Source organism: Pelophylax lessonae, assembly GCF_965119305.1.
Source record: "Pelophylax lessonae genome assembly, chromosome: 1".
Taxonomy (NCBI): Eukaryota; Metazoa; Chordata; class Amphibia; order Anura; family Ranidae; genus Pelophylax; species Pelophylax lessonae.
In genome coordinates, this window is record NC_138768.1 from 751,484,433 (window position 1) to 751,503,923 (window position 19,491).

At 42.1% G+C, this 19,491-nt stretch overlaps 1 protein-coding gene across 4 annotated transcripts in view; it reads left to right on the forward strand.

Annotated features, from left to right (window-relative positions):
* The window catches only part of ATP8A1 (ATPase phospholipid transporting 8A1), a 473,872-nt gene that overhangs the window by 374,283 nt on the left and 80,098 nt on the right, over positions 1–19,491 (forward strand). For all 4 annotated transcript variants that reach the window (XM_082272128.1, XM_082272127.1, XM_082272129.1 and 1 more), the window contains 2 exons: positions 7,313–7,496; positions 8,632–8,742. In XM_082272128.1, the coding sequence (XP_082128254.1) occupies positions 7,313–7,496; positions 8,632–8,742 (295 nt within the window). The remainder of the gene's footprint in view (positions 1–7,312; positions 7,497–8,631; positions 8,743–19,491) is intronic.

Here is a 19,491-nt window from a genome sequence, read left to right on the forward strand (position 1 = left end):
TCCTCTGGCGGGGATGGCATCCCTGCCTCCTCCTCCCAATGGTATCGCTAGGTGGGTGCGTACCACACCTGGGTGACGCCCCGGGAAAAGCCCACACCAGTGGCAGAACTCCCAGCTTGTCCAAGTCTGGGCTTATGAAAATGATTGCTTGCTGGGCCCGCCTAACATCCCAGCAAACAATCAGGTGCATGGAGGCCCCAGCATTCAGAGGAGGAATATGTAACTTCCTCCTGAGATGCGCCGCCTTCACCTACTTCCTACTGACCACGGAAGGGGCCTGGAGTCTGAGGAGACTTTCTATTTGGACCCGGACACTGCTGCTGAGCAGGATGGCTGGGAGTCTGAGGGGACCTGAGTGAAATCCGGAGGGGACACTGCTAATGTAAGTGAGCAGAACTCCAGCGATGGCTGCACACTGAGGGGGGGGGAGGGGGAGAGCTGGGATCACACAGGTTTATTCTATAGGGAGGGAGAACAGGCTTCCCCAAAGCTGTGTACGCTGACTGCTACTTCACCACACCACTTGTACCATGTCTGCAGTCTGTAACTGTCTCCTGTGCCATGTCTGCAGTCTGTGACTGTCTCCTGTGCCATGTCTGCAGTCTGTGACTGTCTCCTGTGCCATGTTATATCCTTTTCCATTTCAACTCTCCCACCCCACAATCCCTATTTTACCCCACCCTCAACTACCCTGCCTTCTCCCCAGCATCACCCAACTCCCTAACAACCCCCCCAACCTCCCAAACCACCCCTCTACCTACTCTTCCTACAGTTGGGTCCATATATATTTGGACACAGGCACAATTTTCATACTTTTGGCTCTGTGTGCCACCAGAAAAAAAAATTAAACAATCCAAATTAATTTGAAGTGCAGACTTCCAGCTTCAATTCAAGGGGTTGAACATAAATATCAAGTACAAATTTTAGGAACTGCAACCATTTTTATACACATTCCCCCCATTTTTAGGGGCTCAAATGTAATTGGACAAATTAATATAATCTTAAATAAAATGTCAATTTAAAATTTTTTGTTGAGAATCCTTTACTGGCAATGACCGCCTGAAGTCTGGAAACCATGGACATTACCAAAGACTGACTTTCCTCCTTTGTGATGCTTTGCCAGGCTCTAACTGCAGCTGTCTCCAGTTGTTTATTGTTTGTGGGTCTGTCTGCCTTTGGTTTTGCTTTCGGTAAATGAAATGCATGCTCTATTGGGTTGAGATCAGGTAATTGACTCGGCCATTGCAGAATATTCCGCTTCTTTTCCTTCAAAAGCTCCTGGGTTGCTTTTGCAGTGTTTTGGATCATTGTCCATTTGTACTGTGAAACACCGTCCAATAACCTTTGCTGCATTTGGCTGAATCTGGGCTGACAGTATATCTCTAAACACTGCAGAATTCATCTGGCTGCTTCTGTCACATCATCAATAAACACCAATGACCCAGTGCCACTGGAAGCCATTCATGCCCATGCAATCGCACTGCCTCCACCACGTTTTACAGATGAAGTGGTGTGCTTTGGATCATGAGCTGTTCCAGGTTTTCTCCACACTTTTTTCTTCCCGTCATTCTGGTACAGATGAATCTTAATTTCATCCATCCAAAGAATGCTTTTCCAGAACTGGTCTGGCTTTTTTAGATTTTTTTTTTTTTTGGTAAAGTCTAATCTAACTTTTCTATTCCTTCAGGCTTATGAATGATTTGCACCTTGTGGTGAACCCTCTGTATTTGCTCTCCTGAAGTATTTTCTTGATTGTAGTCTTGACACACCCACTTCCTGGAGAGTGTCCTCATTTGTCTGGATGTTGTGAATGGGTTTTTCTTTACCATAGAGAGAATCCTACGATCATTCACCACTGTTGTCTTCCGTGGACGTCCAGGCCTTTTTATGTTGCTGAGCTCACCAGTGCGTTCTTCTTTCCTCAGAATGTACCAAACTGTTGATTTGGCCACTCCTAATGTTGCTGCTATCTCTCTGATGGATTTATTTCATTTTTGAAGCCTTACAATGGCCTGTTTCACCTGCATGGACAACTCCTTTGCATGAATGATGAAGGTTCACAGCAATAGATTCCAAATGCAAATACCACACTTAGAATCAAATCCAGACCTTTTACCTGCTTAATTGATGAAGAACTAATGAAGGAGTAGCCCATACCTGGCCATGAAACAGCTTTTGATTCAATTGTCCAATAACTTTTGGTTCCTTAAAAAAAAGGGGGTGGCTATTCTCAAGAGTTGTAATTTCTAATCCCTTCCTCCGATTTGGATGTACATACACTCAAATAAACCTGAGTGTGCACTTTCAGCCTCTATCCATTAGATAACTATAGCTTGAATATGTTATGGTAAATTAACTGAAAAAAACTAAAAATGTGCCTGTGTCCAAATATATATGAACCTAACTGTAGGTGATGGGTATTGGTAATTGGCATTGGCGAGTCCTTGGGGGAAAAAATGTATTGGTATTCGTGCTCCGCGTTCTAAAAATGGTATCGGTGCATCCCTACTATGTGTATATGTAGTGTAGGATGGGGGTTGGAAAAAGAAATGGCATGGATCTCTTTAATGTTTATAGATAATCTGTGTGCTGCTAGAGTATTCACATGCCTCAATTGATAATTTACTGTGCAAACATCCCTTTGTGATACAGCAAGGTGGATAGTGTGAGGAAGGGGTGGTATTGGGAACACATTTCCAGTATACAAATCTGTGAGCAGTAGAAATTAATTTGGAAGCCCTCCGAACTTCCCTCTATCTAAACCGAAGTTGTGCTTTTTTTCTTTTTTAGTTCTATGAGCTGCTGTCCAGGTCATTCACTTCCCGCAGAACATGTAAACAAACGGGCAGAATACTGGAGATGTCACTGCCCTTATATTGACATTGTCTAAATATGTGCCCATATAAGGGCAGTGACATCACCATCATCCTGCCACTTTGTTTACATGTGATGCACTGTGGTGAATGTCCTGACCCGCACCTGATTGGACTAATTAGAGAGTGTCTGATACAGTGGGTACGGAAAGTATTCAGACCCCCTTAAATTTTTCACTCTTTGTTATATTGCAGCCATTTGCTAAAATCATTTAAGTTCATTCTTCTTCCTCATGAATGTACACATAGCACCCCATACTGACAGAAAAACACAGAATTGTTGACATTGTTGCAGATTTATTAATAAAGAAAAACTGAAATATCACATGGTCCTAAGTATTCAGACCCTTTGCTGTGACACTCATATATTTAACTCAGGTGCTTTCCATTTCTTCTGATCATCCTTGAGATGGTTCTACACCTTCATTTGAGTCCAGCTGTGTTTGATTATACTGATTGGATTTGATTAGGAAAGCCACACACCTGTCTATATAAGACCTTCCAGATCACAATGCATGTCAGAGCAAATGAGAATCATGAGGTCAAAGGAACTGCCTGAAGAGCTCAGAGACAGAATTGTGGCAAGGCACAGATCTGGCCAAGGTTACAAAAAGATTTCTGCTGCACTTCAGGTTCCTAAGAGCACAGTGGCCTCCATAATCCTCAAATGGAAGACGTTTGGGACGACCAGAACCCTTCCTAGAGCTGGCCGTCCGGCCAAACTGAGCTATCGGGAGAGAAGAGCCTTGGTGAGAGAGGTAAAGAAGAACCCAAAGATCACTGTGGCTGAGCTCCAGAGATGCAGTCAGGAGATGGGAGAAAGTTGAAGAAAGTCAACCATCACTGCAGCCCTCCACCAGTCGGGGCTTTATGGCAGAGTGGCCCGATGGAAGCCTCTCCTCAGTGTAAGACACATGAAAGCCCGCATGGAGTTTGCTAAAAAACACCTGAAGGACTCCAAGATGGTGAGAAATAAGATTCTCTGGTCTGATGAGACCAAAATAGAACTTTTTGGCCTTAATTCTAAGCGGTATGTGTGGAGAAAACCAGGCACTGCTCATCACCTGTCCAATACAGTCCCAACAGTGAAGCATGGTGGTGGCAGCAACATGTTGTGGGGGTGTTTTTCAGCTGCAGGGACAGGACGACTGGTTGCAATCGAGGGAAAGATGAATGCGGCCAAGTACAGGGATATCCTGGACAAAAACCTTCTCCAGAGTGCTCTGGACCTCAGACTGGGCCGAAGGTTTACCTTCCAACAAGACAAGGAACCTAAGCACACAGCTAAAATAACGAAGGAGTGGCTTCACAACAACTCCGTGACTGTTCTTGAATGGCCCAGCCAGAGCCCTGACTTAAACCCAATTGAGCATCTCTGGAGAGACCTAAAAAATGGCTGTCCACCAACGTTTACCATCCAACCTGACAGAACTGGAGAGGATCTGCAAGGAGGAATGGCAGAGGATCCCCAAATCCAGGTGTGAAAGACTTGTTGCATCTTTCCCAAAAAGACTCCTGGCTGTATTAGATCAAAAGGGGGCTTCTACTAAATACTGAGCAAAGGGTCTGAATACTTAAGACCATGTGATATTTCAGTTTTTCTTTTTTAATAAATCTGCAACAATGTCAACAATTCTGTGTTTTTCTGTCAGTATGGGGTGCTATGTGTACATTCATGAGGAAGAAGAATGATCTTAAATGATTTTAGCAAATGGCTGCAATATAACAAAGAGTGAAAAATTTAAGGGGGTCTGAATACTTTCCGTACCCACTGTATTTGGATAGAGATGAGTTTGTAGGACTCCCATGCTCATCTCTAGTGAGCAGTTGGGGGTCATGAATTTTTAAACTGTAGGGTTGATTTACTGAAACCGGAGAGTGCAAAATCTGGTGCAGCTCTTCATAGAAACCAATCAGCATGTAGAACAATTTGACCAAAGGGAGCTGTGTGTGTCTGCATGAGTGAAAAGGTTTTTTTTTTTTTTTTAAATTTCATTAGTGCTAAAGAAAAGGCCTTCAAAAAATACAAGACTGAGGGGTCATTAGCAGCATTTAAGCATTACAAAGAGTGTAATAAGAAATGTAAAGATGAAATCAGGGCGGCTAAAATAGAACACGAGAGACATATAGCGGAGGAGAGTAAAAAGAACCCCAAGAAGTTTTTTAAGTATATAAACAGTAAGAAAGCGAGGCCAGAACACATTGGCCCCATAAAAGATGACAAAGGAAATATGGCCACTGAGGACAGAGAAAAGGCGGAAGTGTTAAATAATTTCTTCTCTTCAGTCTTCACAAAAGAATCGGGGGGGCTACACAAACCCAGCTTGTAAGGCCAAACTAAACAACACACCTCAGGAAGTGCCACCATGGCTAACAGAAGATGGACTTAGAACTAAACTAGAGAAACTTAACATAAATAAATCACCGGGACCGGATGGCTTGCACCCGAGGGTTCTGAAAGAGCTCAGCCAGGTGATTGCCAGACCATTATTCTTGATCTTTAAGGATAGTTTACAGACGGGTATGGTGCCAGCTGATTGGAAAAAAGCCAACGTGGTACCAATATTTAAAAAGGGGCCGAGATGTATCCCGGGTAACTATAGGCCGGTCAGCCTAACATCTGTAGTCTGCAAGATATTGGAGGGGATGTTAAGGGACCACATACAAGACTTTAGTAATGAAAACTGTATTATTAGTAGTAATCAGCATGGATTCATGAAAAATCGTTGTTGCCAAACCAATCTATTAACCTTCTACGATGAAGTGAGCTGCCACCTAGATAAAGGTAAGCCGGTGGATGTGGTGTATCTGGACTCTGCAAAGGCCTTTGACACCGTTCCCCACAAACGCTTACTGTACAAACTAAGGAAGGTAGGTATGGACCATAGGGTGAGTACCTGGATAGAGAACTGGCTCCAGGGGAGAGTCCAGAGCGTGGTGATTAATGGGGAGTACTCGGATTGGGCGGGTGTGGAAATTGGGGTCCCCCAGGGTTCTGTCCTGGGACCAATCCTGTTTAATTTATTCATAAATGATCTAGAGGAGGGGATATCTAGTATAATCTCAGTATTTGCGGATGATACTAAACTAAGCATGCCAATATCTTCTATGCAGGATGTGGAAACCTTACAAGCGGACCTGAACAAAATAACGGGGTGGGCAACTACATGGCAGATGAGGTTTAATGTTGAAAAATGTAAAGTAATGCACTTGGGGGCCAGAAACCAGAAAGCAAGCTACTCACTAGGGGGGAACCTCTGGGTGAGTCTAGGATGGAAAAGGACTTGGGGGTACTGGTAGACAACAGGCTTGGCAGTGGCATGCAATGCCAAGCCGCCGCAAGCAAAGCCAACAGAATACTGGGTTGTATAAAAAAGGGGATTCACTCCAGAAATAAAGAGATTATTCTCCCGCTCTACAAGACTCTGGTCGGGCCACATTTGGAGTATGCTGTCCAGTTCTGGGCACCGGTCCTCAGGAAGGATGTGCTGGAACTGGAGAAAGTCCAGAGAAGGGCAACAAAAATAATTAGGGGAATGGAGGACATCGGCTATGAGGAAAGACTACAAGCACTGAACTTATTCTCTCTGGAGAAGAGACGATTGAGGGGGGATATATCAATGTACAAATACTGTACTGGCGACCCTAGCATAAGGAACAAACTATTCAGAGAGAGGAGATACAATAAGACACGTGGCCATTCACTAAAACTAGAGGAAAGGCGGTTTAACCTTAAAATGCGTAAGGGGTTCTTCACTGTAAGAGCGGTAAGGATGTTGAATTCTCTTCCACAAGCAGTCGTATCAGCTGGGAGCATTGATGGTTTCAAAAAACTATTAGATGGGCACCTTGGAGACCACAACATACAGGGGTACACAATGTACGGTTAAAAGCAAACACACACACACATCTTAGGTTGAACTGGATGGACTGATGTCTTTTTTCAACCTCACTAACTATGTAAATAGAAAGATATTTTAACTGTTCAAAAATAAGATGACAAATATATGTAACCATAATGAACTTGATAACCACTTGTGATGTCCTAGAAATATTTCAGCACACAAGATAGACTTTAATAGAAGCTCTGATTGAGCAGGGTTTTAACCACTTGCTGCTACAATTATTTTTTAGTGGGGCAGCATGTGCAGGCGCAATCATATGTCATCGTGCCTGCTCCTGGCCACCTTAGCATGCGTAATCCCATCCGGCAAAGTTAGGAATCCTTGGCATACAACTCAGACTCCAGATGAGGTTTTCCAAGAGCACAGTGTTATTAGTTAGAGGATCTTGCAGAGAGAGCTGATCTAATGTACTTGAGCAATGCCGCCAAGGTAAAAAAAAACAAGCCTTATGTACTTTTATGAATATTTATTTTTGGGTATTAGTACAGCATCTCTTGTATTTTTCATGGGGTTGTTTCTTTTGATTTATTGCAGGGTGTCCCCCCTTCAAAAGTCTGAGGTTGTGGACATGGTAAAGAAACAAGTTAAAGTTATCACTCTAGCTATTGGCGATGGAGCGAATGATGTCAGCATGATCCAGACTGCCCACGTTGGTGTTGGTATAAGTGGGAATGAAGGACTACAAGCTGCAAACTCTTCTGATTACTCCATAGCACAGGTACTAATAAACAGTCTGTTCCTATAACCAATCTGAACTATGTTGTGCTGCACTAGGGCCCCTGGGTTAAAACATGCTTACTTGATTTTTTTTTTTTTTTTTTTAAAGCATATTTATTGCAAAAACACATATGTGTATATATATGTATATATATATATATATATATATATATATATATATATATATATATATATACACATATGCACACACCAAACAGCCATGACATTATGATCACCCACATAATATTGAGTAGGTTCTGTTTTTGCCACCAAAACAGTCTTGACTAATCAAGCCATGAATTTCAAAGTGACATCCACAGGAATGGCAGGACCCAAGGTCTCCTAGCAGTACATTTCCCAAAGCATCACACTGCCTCTGCCAGCTTCCCTTTTCCCCATACTGCATCTTGGTGCCATCTCTTCCACACATAAATGACGCACACGCACCCAGCCATCCAAATGATTTCAAAGAAAACGTGAATAGTCAGACCAAGCCACCTTCTTCCATTGCTCAGTGGTCCAGTGCTGAGGCCCACATGCCCATTGTAGGTGTTTTTGGTTGTGGACACAGGTCAGCATGGGCAGCCTGACCAGTCTGTGGCTACGCAGCCCCATACACCACAAACTACGATGCCCATTTTTTCTGCTTTCAACACATTAACTTCATGGGCAACATGTTTATTTACTGCCAAAAACATCTCACTAACTTTTGAAACCCTGTGGGGTTTTATCATTATTATTATTGCAGGCTGTGTACTTAAAAAAATAGGTCTACCCCTCTTTATTTGTCCAGGTCACCAAGACTAAAGGTGATGGAAAATACAAAATTTCTGCATTGTCTCTGGCACAGGAGATGGGGGAAAATCATCCAATGGGGACACATGTTTTGGTCACAACTGCCTAAGGGAAACTTCCCCTCACTTTGTAGGGATTTCCTCTCACTTCTGGTTTCATTTCTGGAATAGGAAGTACAGGGACATCTCCTCAATGGGTTTTAATCCTTCCCTACTCTATCTAAAATATATAAAAAAAAAAAGTTTTGGCCTTGCATACATTTTTGAGGCAAAATTATTATGAGGTTATGCTGTCATTTATATTTAATGTATATTAAGTTTTGTATTGTGTCGTTTCTTTAGTTCAAGTATTTGAAAAACTTACTATTGGTCCATGGTGCCTGGAACTACAACCGAGTCGCCAAGTGTATTTTATACTGCTTTTACAAGAACATTGTGCTTTATATAATTGAGGTAGGTGCTAATGTTCAACTGCCTGTGATTTGACCTTCAGTAAAGGAGCATTTACCTGTTTTGTCTTAGTCTGCTTTGACTTTTTACCACCTTACAGGTAGTGCAGAATTATTAGGCAAATTAGTATTTTGACCACATCATCCTCTTTATGCATGTTGTCTTACTCCAAGCTGTATAGGCTTGAAAGCCTACTACAAATTAAGCATATTAGGTAATGTGCATCTCTGTAATGAGAAGGGGTGTGGTCTAATGACATCAACACCCTATATCAGGTGTGCATAATTATTAGGCAACTTCCTTTCCTTGGGCAAAATGGGTCAAAAGAAGGACTTGACAGGCTCAGAAAAGTCAAAAATAGTGAGATATCTTGCAGAGGGATGCAGCAGTCTTAAAATTGCAAAGCTTCTGAAGCGTGATCATCGAACAATCAAGCATTTCATTCAAAATAGTCAACAGGGTCGCAAGAAGCGTGTGGAAAAACCAAGGCGCAAAATAACAGCCCATGAACTGAGAAAAGTCAAGCGGCAGCTGCCAAGATGCCACTTGCCACCAGTTTGGCCATATTTCAGAGCTGCAACATCACTGGAGTGCCCGAAAGCACAATGTGTGCAATACTTAGAGACATGGCCAAGGTAAGAAAGGCTGAAAGACGACCACCACTGAACAAGACACACAAGCTGAAACGTCGAGACTGGGCCAAGAAATATCTCAAGACTGATTTTTCAAAGGTTTTATGGACTGATGAAATGAGAGTGAGTCTTGATGGGCCAGATGGATGGGCCCGTGGCTGGATTGGTAAAGGGCAGAGAGCTCCAGTCCGACTCAGACGCCAGCAAGGTGGAGGTGGAGTACTGGTTTGGGCTGGTATCATCAAAGATGAGCTTGTGGGGCCTTTTCGGGTTGAGGATGGAGTCAAGCTCAACTCCCAGTCCTACTGCCAGTTTCTGGAAGACACCTTCTTCAAGCAGTGGTACAGGAAGAAGTCTGCATCCTTCAAGAAAAACATGATTTTCATGCAGGACAATGCTCCATCACACGCGTCCAAGTACTCCACAGCGTGGCTGGCAAGAAAGGGTATAAAAGAAGAAAAGCTAATGACATGGCCTCCTTGTTCACCTGATCTGAACCCCATTGAGAACCTGTGGTCCATCATCAAATGTGAGATTTACAAGGAAAGAAAACAGTACACCTCTCTGAACAGTGTCTGGGAGGCTGTGGTTGCTGCTGCACGCAATGTTGATGGTGAACAGATCAAAACACTGACAGAATCCATGGATGGCAGGCTTTTGAGTGTCCTTGCAAAGAAAGGTGGCTATATTGGTCACTGATTTGTTTTGTTTTTGAATGTCAGAAATGTATATTTGTGAATGTTGAGATGTTATATTGGTTTCACTGGTAAAAAAAAATAATTGAAATGGGTATACTGTATATTTGATTTTTGTTAAGTTGCCTAATAATTATGCACAGTAATAGTCACCTGCACACACAGATATCCCCCTAAAATAGCTAAAACTAAAAACAAACTAAAAACTACTTCCAAAAATAGTCAGCTTTGATATTGAGTTTTTTGGGTTCATTGAGAACATGGTTGTTGTTCAATAATAAAATTAATCCTCAAAAATACTAATTTGCCTAATAATTCTGCACTCCCTGTATAATTTATTGATATAGAGTATTTGTTGGGCAAGAAGGCCTTGATTAGCTGGTGCCCATCCGTGTTTACTCTAAACTTGCTGAACTCTTTAAAGGAAACAAAGCCTCTATATTATTTCACTGCAAACGTTCTAAAAGCGCAACATTGAAAGTAGTGCACTATGTATTTTCAATATTTCTTTATTACAGTTTTTCAATAAAATGAACAAAGTGTACATTTTTTACATCAAGTCAGTTGTTCCAACTGGAGCACAATAATTAAGACACAAGGAAATACAGTTCCATTGTAGTGTTACCAATCTTAGAAATGTAGAACATACATCGCTTACTTGTTGACATTGTTGACTCCAGACAGGGTATGGGATGAAGGGATGGGAGGTGATATAGATGGCGATGAGGAAGGGGAAAAGGGGGGTACCAGCAAGGTGACTAGTTATGCTGTATAATAGTAGGACAGCTAGGAAGAAGAGGGGAGAGATATAGACAGAATGGATCTGTGATACGAAGATCATCATATAGTTACAGTACATTTTGGATGTGTGAGTCAAGATGACCATTGAGCTAGAAATACTGAATTCATACTGAATTTTTTCCTAGCAACTAGTCTCTCCATCTCGGATTGAAGGTTCAGGTCGGCTATTGTACTGGAAATGGAGGGGGTTTTTGACTTTTTCCAGAGTTTGGTGATATTTACTTTTGCAGCAAAAAGTAAGTGTAGTATCAATACCTTTGACACCAGAGAGAATTTTTCTATCCCAAGATGTAATAGTGCTAGTGAAGGGTTAGGAGCAGAAAGAGTATGCGATATTGAGGAGATCAGGGCAAATATCTGTCTCCAGTATGAGCTTATGGATCTGCAGAACTATAGGATGTGTGCTAAGGTACCAGTACTTCCACAGGACCTCCAACAAGTAGTAGGATGTCCTTTGAAGAATTTGGAAAGACTGTAGGGTGTCGGGTACATCTGTGTGTGTTTGTTTTGGTAGGATTCCCAATGGTTGGAGCAGTGAGAGGCCGTGTAAGTGAGTTTGAAGGCTTGTGTCCACATATGTTCACATTTAGTGCCTTAAACCATTTAGAGAGGGTGGCGATTTTGGAGTAAGGGCGATTATCACTAATGGCTGAGTATATAGTGGAGATACCATGCTTGTGGTATATTTTAAAGGTGTGGAAGTTATGAAGGAGTTTAGGTAAGGTAATCACTGAGGGGATGTGAGATGTTTTGAGAAAGTGGGAGATCCTTCTATATGTAAAGGCTTCAGGTAAGGGTAAGGTATGTTAAGTTTGGAGATCCCTGAAGGTTTTTAGAGCACCATCAGTGTAAAGGTCCAATAGACTACGAATTCTGTACTCTTGCCAATGTTGTATCCTAAGGTTTGACAGGTGTGCTGATATTGTTTTGAGAGGGATCGGTAGAGTGTGAGATGGGTAATCTACTAAATTTTGCCTGGGTGAATTTCTTCCAAGCTGTCAGTGATGCTGTAATTGATGGGGATATAGTTATTGTGTTCGGGGGAGAACCTGCAGAAGTGGGCTGGAGAATTTCAAGCACGTTATTGGGTATGTAGGGGGATGATTCCATAATAGACCAAATTTTTTTTGGGAGTTGGGTGCCACCAGTAGTATAATTGGTCCAAGATTGAAGCATAATAGTAGTTTTGGATGTGAGGAAGACTTACTCCTCCTTGGTTATGATGCCTAGTTAGAACGTGGTGGGCACATATGAGTGGTTTTGCATTCCATATAAATCTCAATGTTTATTTATTTTAGGTAAAGAAGGTATGGGTTATAGGAATTGTTACTGTGCGGAATAAATATAGAGTTTGGGCAAAATCGACATTTTGAAATAGACAATCCTTCCTATTTTGAAAAGGCCATATGTGCGCATTTGGCTTAGTAGTTGGGAGAGGTGTCTTTGAAAGGCACGGTAGTTAAGATCATTGAGGTGGTGTAGTGAAGGGTATGGGATCAATTGGGTTGACCAAGTAAAGGGAAAAGTCTTTCAGGAGGAATTCTTGCCTATTTGTGAGGTTTAGGGGGAAGATCAGGGATTTAGAGGAATTTAATTTGTAGAAGGAAGCTAAACTAAATTGGTTAAGGATAATCCTGGATTGCTGGCATGGAACAGATTGGGTCAGTGATCAGAAGTATGACGTCATCAGCAAAGAGACCTATTTTGTGTTTCATGCCAAAATTGTAAACCTGCAAAACTGTGTAGATTTTTTTTTTTTTTTGTTTTTTTTGTATGTTCCCCCAGCTGCTGCATGGGCATTACGTATGTTCTGGAGCTCTGTGACCTCTAGTTGATCTCTGCTGGCTGGATAGCTCAGTGGTCATTGGTGTTCCACACCTCCCTTATAGTATGTGATTATGCTCTTCATGTTGTATACAGGAGCAGAGAATCCAATGTGCTTTCTCTCCCAGTCCTGCCCAATCACTGGATTGACAGCTGTATTTATTAATACAAGTAACAGGTCGGTGTTAAAGGACAAAAGGGAGAAGTGAAAAGGGTGGGGTTATAACTGTCCTATTACTGGTCACAGGGTCAGATTTAGACTTTGGGGGGCCCGGGACACTTCAGGTTTGGGGCTCCCTTATACACAGAGTTGGTTTAGTCACATTTTTAAAGTGCATTACACAACATTCTAAGGTCACATATGCCCCTACACACAGTCATAGTGCTCTGTTTGGTCCAGAGTTTTACAGATGGCTTGCAAAATATTACTTCCCAAGATACATTTATTAAAAGTACGATTTCTATTGTATAATATATGTATATATATATATATATGTGTGTGTGTGTGTGTGTGTGTGTGTGTGTATATATATATATATATATATATATATATATATATATATATATATATATAATCATTTTATTTATTTTTTTAATAGAGGGGGTCCCTTCTGTTAGGGGTGCCTGGGGCAATTGTCCCTATTTGCCCCCTTATAAATCTGGCCCTGACTGGCCCGGTTTCTGGCAAAGAAAGCAGTTCCTACAGTGAACTTCCTAAATCACTTCCCTCAAATACCAGCCTTTATTACCTGCTGCTAATGCTGAAGAAGCAGTTATGAAACTGAAGCTGCAAGATGGCATATTGATGTTATAAAATATGGTTAAAGAAAAAGGTGATACAGATTTGCAAGCTTGCATACATGCACTATTTTTGCTTGCAATTTCAAAGCATTTGCATTACCACAAAAATATTTTAGTTCATGTTTAAAGCCCAACTCCAGGCAACTAAAATATCCCTTGCAGTCGGGCTGTGCCTACACTTCAAGGGTTAATTACTCGTTTAGGTCAAGGGTAACAATAAAAAGGAGCCTGAAGACAAATTTTAGATTTAAAAAAATAAATAAATAAATAAATAAATCCCCTCTAGATTGACATTTAAAATAAGTTGTTAAGCTAGCTCAGAAGCCATTCCCATGCTGAAATCTTTAAGAAATGAGTCTAAGTTGGAGTTTATAACTTGCTAATATAAATAATGTTTTAAGGAACAGTGCACTGCTGGCATTTCTATAGATTTGGAAGTAAGTAACCCAAGACGAGCTCCCAGTTGACTTAACCAAAATACATTGCCAGGGGTACCATTTTTCATGCTTCAAGCTGTCTAAAATTTGACCTCGGGCTCTGTGCATACGTCTGGAAGAGGCAGTGAAGCCGGCTTCTATCTACAGCCAGTGAGTTGTAAAGTGGTCAGTCTGGTGTAGAGCTCTCTGCAGTTCATTTACATCGCATTTTTAACTAATCCCAAACCTATGGGTTTGCCCATGTTTACACCAACAAGGCATGTTCGGTTGGAACATGTGGGAACCGTTAGAAAGCTGGTAAAATGGAATAAAGCAATTTTGTTTGATAGAACATTGCCAGTAAATCATTTCCACTTTTCTGTATTTTATTAAAGATCAGATCTGAGAGCATTTAACAAATTTTCCTTTTGGCGTTTGATTGTAAATGATTTTTCACTGTCGTTTTTAGAGGCATAAAGAAAACAGATTTAATGCTATTCTGAGGCATTTTGATGATTTCCCAGATAGGCCTTTTCTGCCAAGTAAAACAAGCTTAGCAGATGTTGAAAGGGCCATTGCTAGGACTAAGAAGGCCAGAAGCCCATCAAGGAATGTGTTGAGCAGAGACAACTGCTTGTTTTGAATGTCTCCTTTGAGCTGGTCTTTGTGCAGAGCAGGCGTGGGAGCAGGGACTTATTGACTATTTGTGAGCCGCTGTTTAATATGCAGAAATTCTGCATCAGGGCTACCTCCACTCCCCTTTTGTGCCTGAAAGATGAAATAAAAGCTCTAAAAACCTCTCGGACAACAGGAATTAAAGAATACTATGGGGTTATTTGACCTTTTTAAAACGGCAAGCTACTGATTTATGCTAGGTGAAATTGTCAAGGTGATATGTACATTTCTTCTGTACTGGGAAAAGAAAGCTAAAGCAATATTAGGAAGTTTTTCTTCCACACTTTGAAAAACATTTATGTGAAATATTGCAAAGGTAAACATTTATACGTGGGATTAAAGTGCAATTAAACTTAAAAAAAAAAAAATGTAATGCCTTGCATTAGTTTCCTTTTTTGGGTGCATTTTACCCTTGGTGGCCCTTCCAGTAACTCCATTTCTGTCATGGGTGGACAACACTTGCTCGCTTTACTGTATCTATGGCAGGGCAGAGTTTTTACCCTAGGACAGGACTACAGACTTCGGAAACTGTTGGATTTTCTTGTACTTGCCGAAAAGAAATCCAGTTGCATATTTAAAAGACCAAAAGGGATAAGTTATAGAGGTTAAAGTAACAATAAACTGTAATGTTTTTTAGCTGAACAAATTAAAGTAAACTTTCTCCAGTAAACTATTTGTTAAAATGCATACCCCAGCACTTGCAGTTTACAACTTTCCATGCTGCTGTTTTGCTTCCCTGAACATTCAGTCGTCTTTGAACAGTGGACATCGCAGTCTCCAGATGGCCTACTAGCAAGCAGGAACAGGGCAGTGACTTGGCATCCTAGGGCTTTTTTTTTTTTTTTTATGATGCACTCATGTACGGGGGCACAGCTTTAGTTCCTGTATGCAAGGGTGGCTCCATACGATTCTTTAAGAGAAAAGAGCCTCTGTGAAACAGGAAACCTGGGACAGGGTAGTTATTGGCACCAGCTACCCATTCAGTCTTACTGGGTTAGAGCACTTCTCAGTATAGAGTTGAGCAAAGTCTGCCAGGTTGCTTGTGCTGGGAATTCACAAAGAGAGCACAAGCATTTTAGGGCCTGTTAAACAGTCTTTGGGTTTGTGTCGATTACATCATTTTGAGACACTTCTGAAATCATTCAGAATTTGATGGGTACATTTAACCTTCCCCTGACCTACAATTTCACCTGCTTCAAGTGGGTTTTGCATTCCCATAGACTTGTTAAGGAAAGCAAAATCTGCTTGAAGCACACACAGGCCCAACAACACAGGAATTTACTCATATTTGCTTGCTTTTTCTAAGCAATTTCTATGTGCCCTAAGCACATGCATTTGAACTTTGAGGATTTAGCTTGACGTCAAACATGCAGTTTAGGCTTTCCACGGTGTATTGGCAGATGCGTGAGAGTATTCTTATCCATGCCCTTCCTAGGTTAAATGGCAAAGTGACAGTGACAAGTGTCAATAGACCACCACAATGCACTTAAGCTGATGACACATGAACAGATCTAATTTCTTGTGTCTTTATTGAACACACCCATTAAATATTACGGAAAAGTTTCTTCACCATAAGCACTGTAAAAATGTGGAATAGACTTCCTCAAGAGGTTGTTCTGGTCAGCTCAGTAGATTGCTTTAAAAAAGGCATGGATTCTTTCCTAAATGTACATAATATAACTGGATACTAAAATGTATAGGTAAAGTTGATCCAGGGAATATCTAAATGCCTCTTGGGGGATCAGGAAGGAATAGGATTGTGTATATGGGATTGTATGGTTTTGTTTTTTTTGTTTAACTTGATGGACTTGTGTGTCTCTTCAACCTGCCTAACTATGTGACTATGCAGATGACACTAAGTAACCTTTGCAGTGCTGGAGGAAAAAGAAAGTGAACCATTGGAGTTAATAGTGGGTGAAACCTCCTTTTGGCAGCAATTACTTCAAGTAAGAGCCTTCAGTAACTCTGGATCAGACTTGCACAATGTTCAGGAGAAATTTTTGACCATTCCACGTTCCAAAACTGTTGCAGCTCAGACACACATTGTCTTGCTGCATCATCCAAAGTCAATTCAGCTGGTGGACAGCCACCCTGACATTATCCTGTAGAAAATTTTGGTAAACTTAGAAATGTATTTTTCACTCTATAAGTGGTCCAAACCCTAAGACCGCAAAGAAAGCCCCAAATAATTGTTTTCTCCATCATACGTCATTATCCGGATCGAGTTTAGATGCCGGTAAGCTGTGCTATTTTTGCACCATACATGGTGCTGAGTATTCTTCCTGAACTATTCAACTTTTGGCAAACTTCAAGCCTGCAGAAATGTTTTTGTTTTTTTTTTTATTTGGGGGAGGGGGGTCGTTCTTTCATGGTGTTTTACCATGGACACCCTGTCTGTTCGAAGACTTACATAAGGTAGACTGATGAACAAGGATGTTGACCAGTTCCAGTGATTTTACTTATTTTTTTATCTGTTACTACTTCTCTTGATCGTAGGTCTTCAAAGAGCTCCTTTTTTTGCGAGGCATGGTTCACATCATCTGATGCTTCTTTTAAACATCATTCTTAACCACTTCCCGGCCTTCGTATAGCAAAATGATGGCCGCAATATGACATCCAGCAGGATATGCCACTAATGTGCTCCCCCTGGGCGATCGGGATGGCATGTGTCTCTCAGACACAGCCCATCCTGATCACAGTAAACAGCCAATGAAATTTGGCCATTTACCTTGTGATTGGCTGTGTCCAATCACACCCGGTCACAACTGTCAACACTATAGCCATTACTAGAAGATCCCGGCTTCTTCTCCTCGCACACCGATCATGTGAGGAGAAGAGCAGGGATCAGTGAGTGGCTTTTTTTTACAATTGCTACACACATTACTGTGCACCACATGCCCCAATAAAGAGAACCTGTCACACAGCCCTTCTGAATCTGTCACACAGGCCATCAGTACCGCCATCAGTGACCTCTCACACAGGCCGTCAGTACCGCCATCAGTGACCTGTCACACAGGCCATCAGTACCAGCCACCATGTCCAAAAGATTTTTTACATTAGAGGAGGCATATACAATCCTTACCATGTTGGCTAAGGAGGGCAGTAGAAAGTAGTGGATCAGGGACCGAATCAGAGGAGGAAATGGTCCCTCCTAAAAGAATGAGAACAAGATCTGCCTTCCACCAGCAGCGCCATACACCCCAACGGCACCAACACAAACGGAGCTAAACCCTAGGAAGAGGAGCCCAGTACCAGCACTTGAATAAAACACCAAACCTGAAGAATCTAGGCCCAAACCTACCTTCCCGATGCCCTGGCAAACCACTTATGGTTGCCTGCCAGCTCAGGGTCAGCTATAATCCCCCCCTTTCACCACACAGTCAGGGGTGCAGCCCAGCACTACTAATTTTTCACAATTCGATCATTTTTATTTGTTTTTCCCACAAGATTTGATGCAGTATATGGGGGATGAAACAAATCTCTTTGCAGAGCAATTTATTGCCTTCAACCCCAATTTGTCCTATACCCATATGTCTCATTGGCGTTGTCTCACACTAGACTAATTCAAATTGTTTTTGGGCCTTACATGTAATATGGGGCTTACAAAGAAAAATTAGAGGAAGTAAACCCTCCTCTGCAACTTTTACCTATAGGTAAGCCTATGATAAGGCTTACCTATAGGTACTGTAAATATCTCCTAAACATGTACCGTTTAGGAGATATTTACCTTAAATGCAGCCAGTGACATCACTGGCGCATGTATATATGTATATAACCAGAGCGCTAAAAACCACCAACACAGGAGATGTGCTTGATAAATCTAATACAAACAAGGAGGGGAGGGGGACAAAGGACAAAAAACTATGCACTGAATGAAACAAAAAAAAATTACTGTTTTGTATGAGATCAGTGTGTTGACAAGAGGGGATAGTCCATATGCACTGAGCCGCTCTTCCACAGACCAAGAGGAAATTCTGTATGAGCAAAAAGAAACAAAGAGGAGAAGCACTCTAAGTGCAGACAGTTTATTGATATATAAGGCAATATGTGTAGTAACTCACTAGACATAAATGAAGGTCAGGCTGTGTAACTCCAGTAGATCTTAAGACATCCTCTGGGGGGAGGGGGGTGTGCCATCCACTCCAAAGCGCCGTCCGTGGCTGAGTCAGTGTTGTTGGGAGAAAAGAAAGCCGGCTGCCTCCCACCTCAGTACACGATAAGCGGTCAGATGTGAATGACCGGCGGCTGCGATATTACGTTGGTAGCTGGATGCTCTCCCGTCACCAGCACCTGAAGAAAGAGTGCGCCGGGTACACTGACCCTGCGCATGCTCAGAAACGCGTCGTGCATGCCGTACTTTGCTGTCGGATCACACCACCCCTGGTGACGGGAGAGCGTCCAGCTACCAACGTAACATCGCAGCCGCCGGTCATTCACATCTGACCGCTTATCGTGTACTGAGGCGGGAGGCAGCCGGCTTTCTTTTCTCCCAACAACACTGACTCAGCCACGGACGGCACTTTGGAGTGGATGGCACACCCCCCTCCCCCCAGAGGATGTCTTAAGATCTACTGGAGTTACACAGCCTGACCTTCATTTATGTCTAGTGAGTTACTACACATATTGCCTTATATATCAATAAACTGTCTGCACTTAGAGCGCTTCTCCTCTTTGTTTCTTATCACTGGCGCATGGGCTCTGAAGGAACGGCCGCTGGTGCATGCGCGGGAGTGACGTAATCGCGGGTCCGGCCAATCAGATGTCCGGAGGCCGCGATCCCGGAAGACGGGCGACTGAACATGTCGCCGTCATGCAGGTAAGCGGCCAGCACGGCGGGGGCTCGTTCTTTGGTAAGTATTTCATAATGAGCTAGTATGCGATGCATACTAGCTCATTATGCGTTTCTCT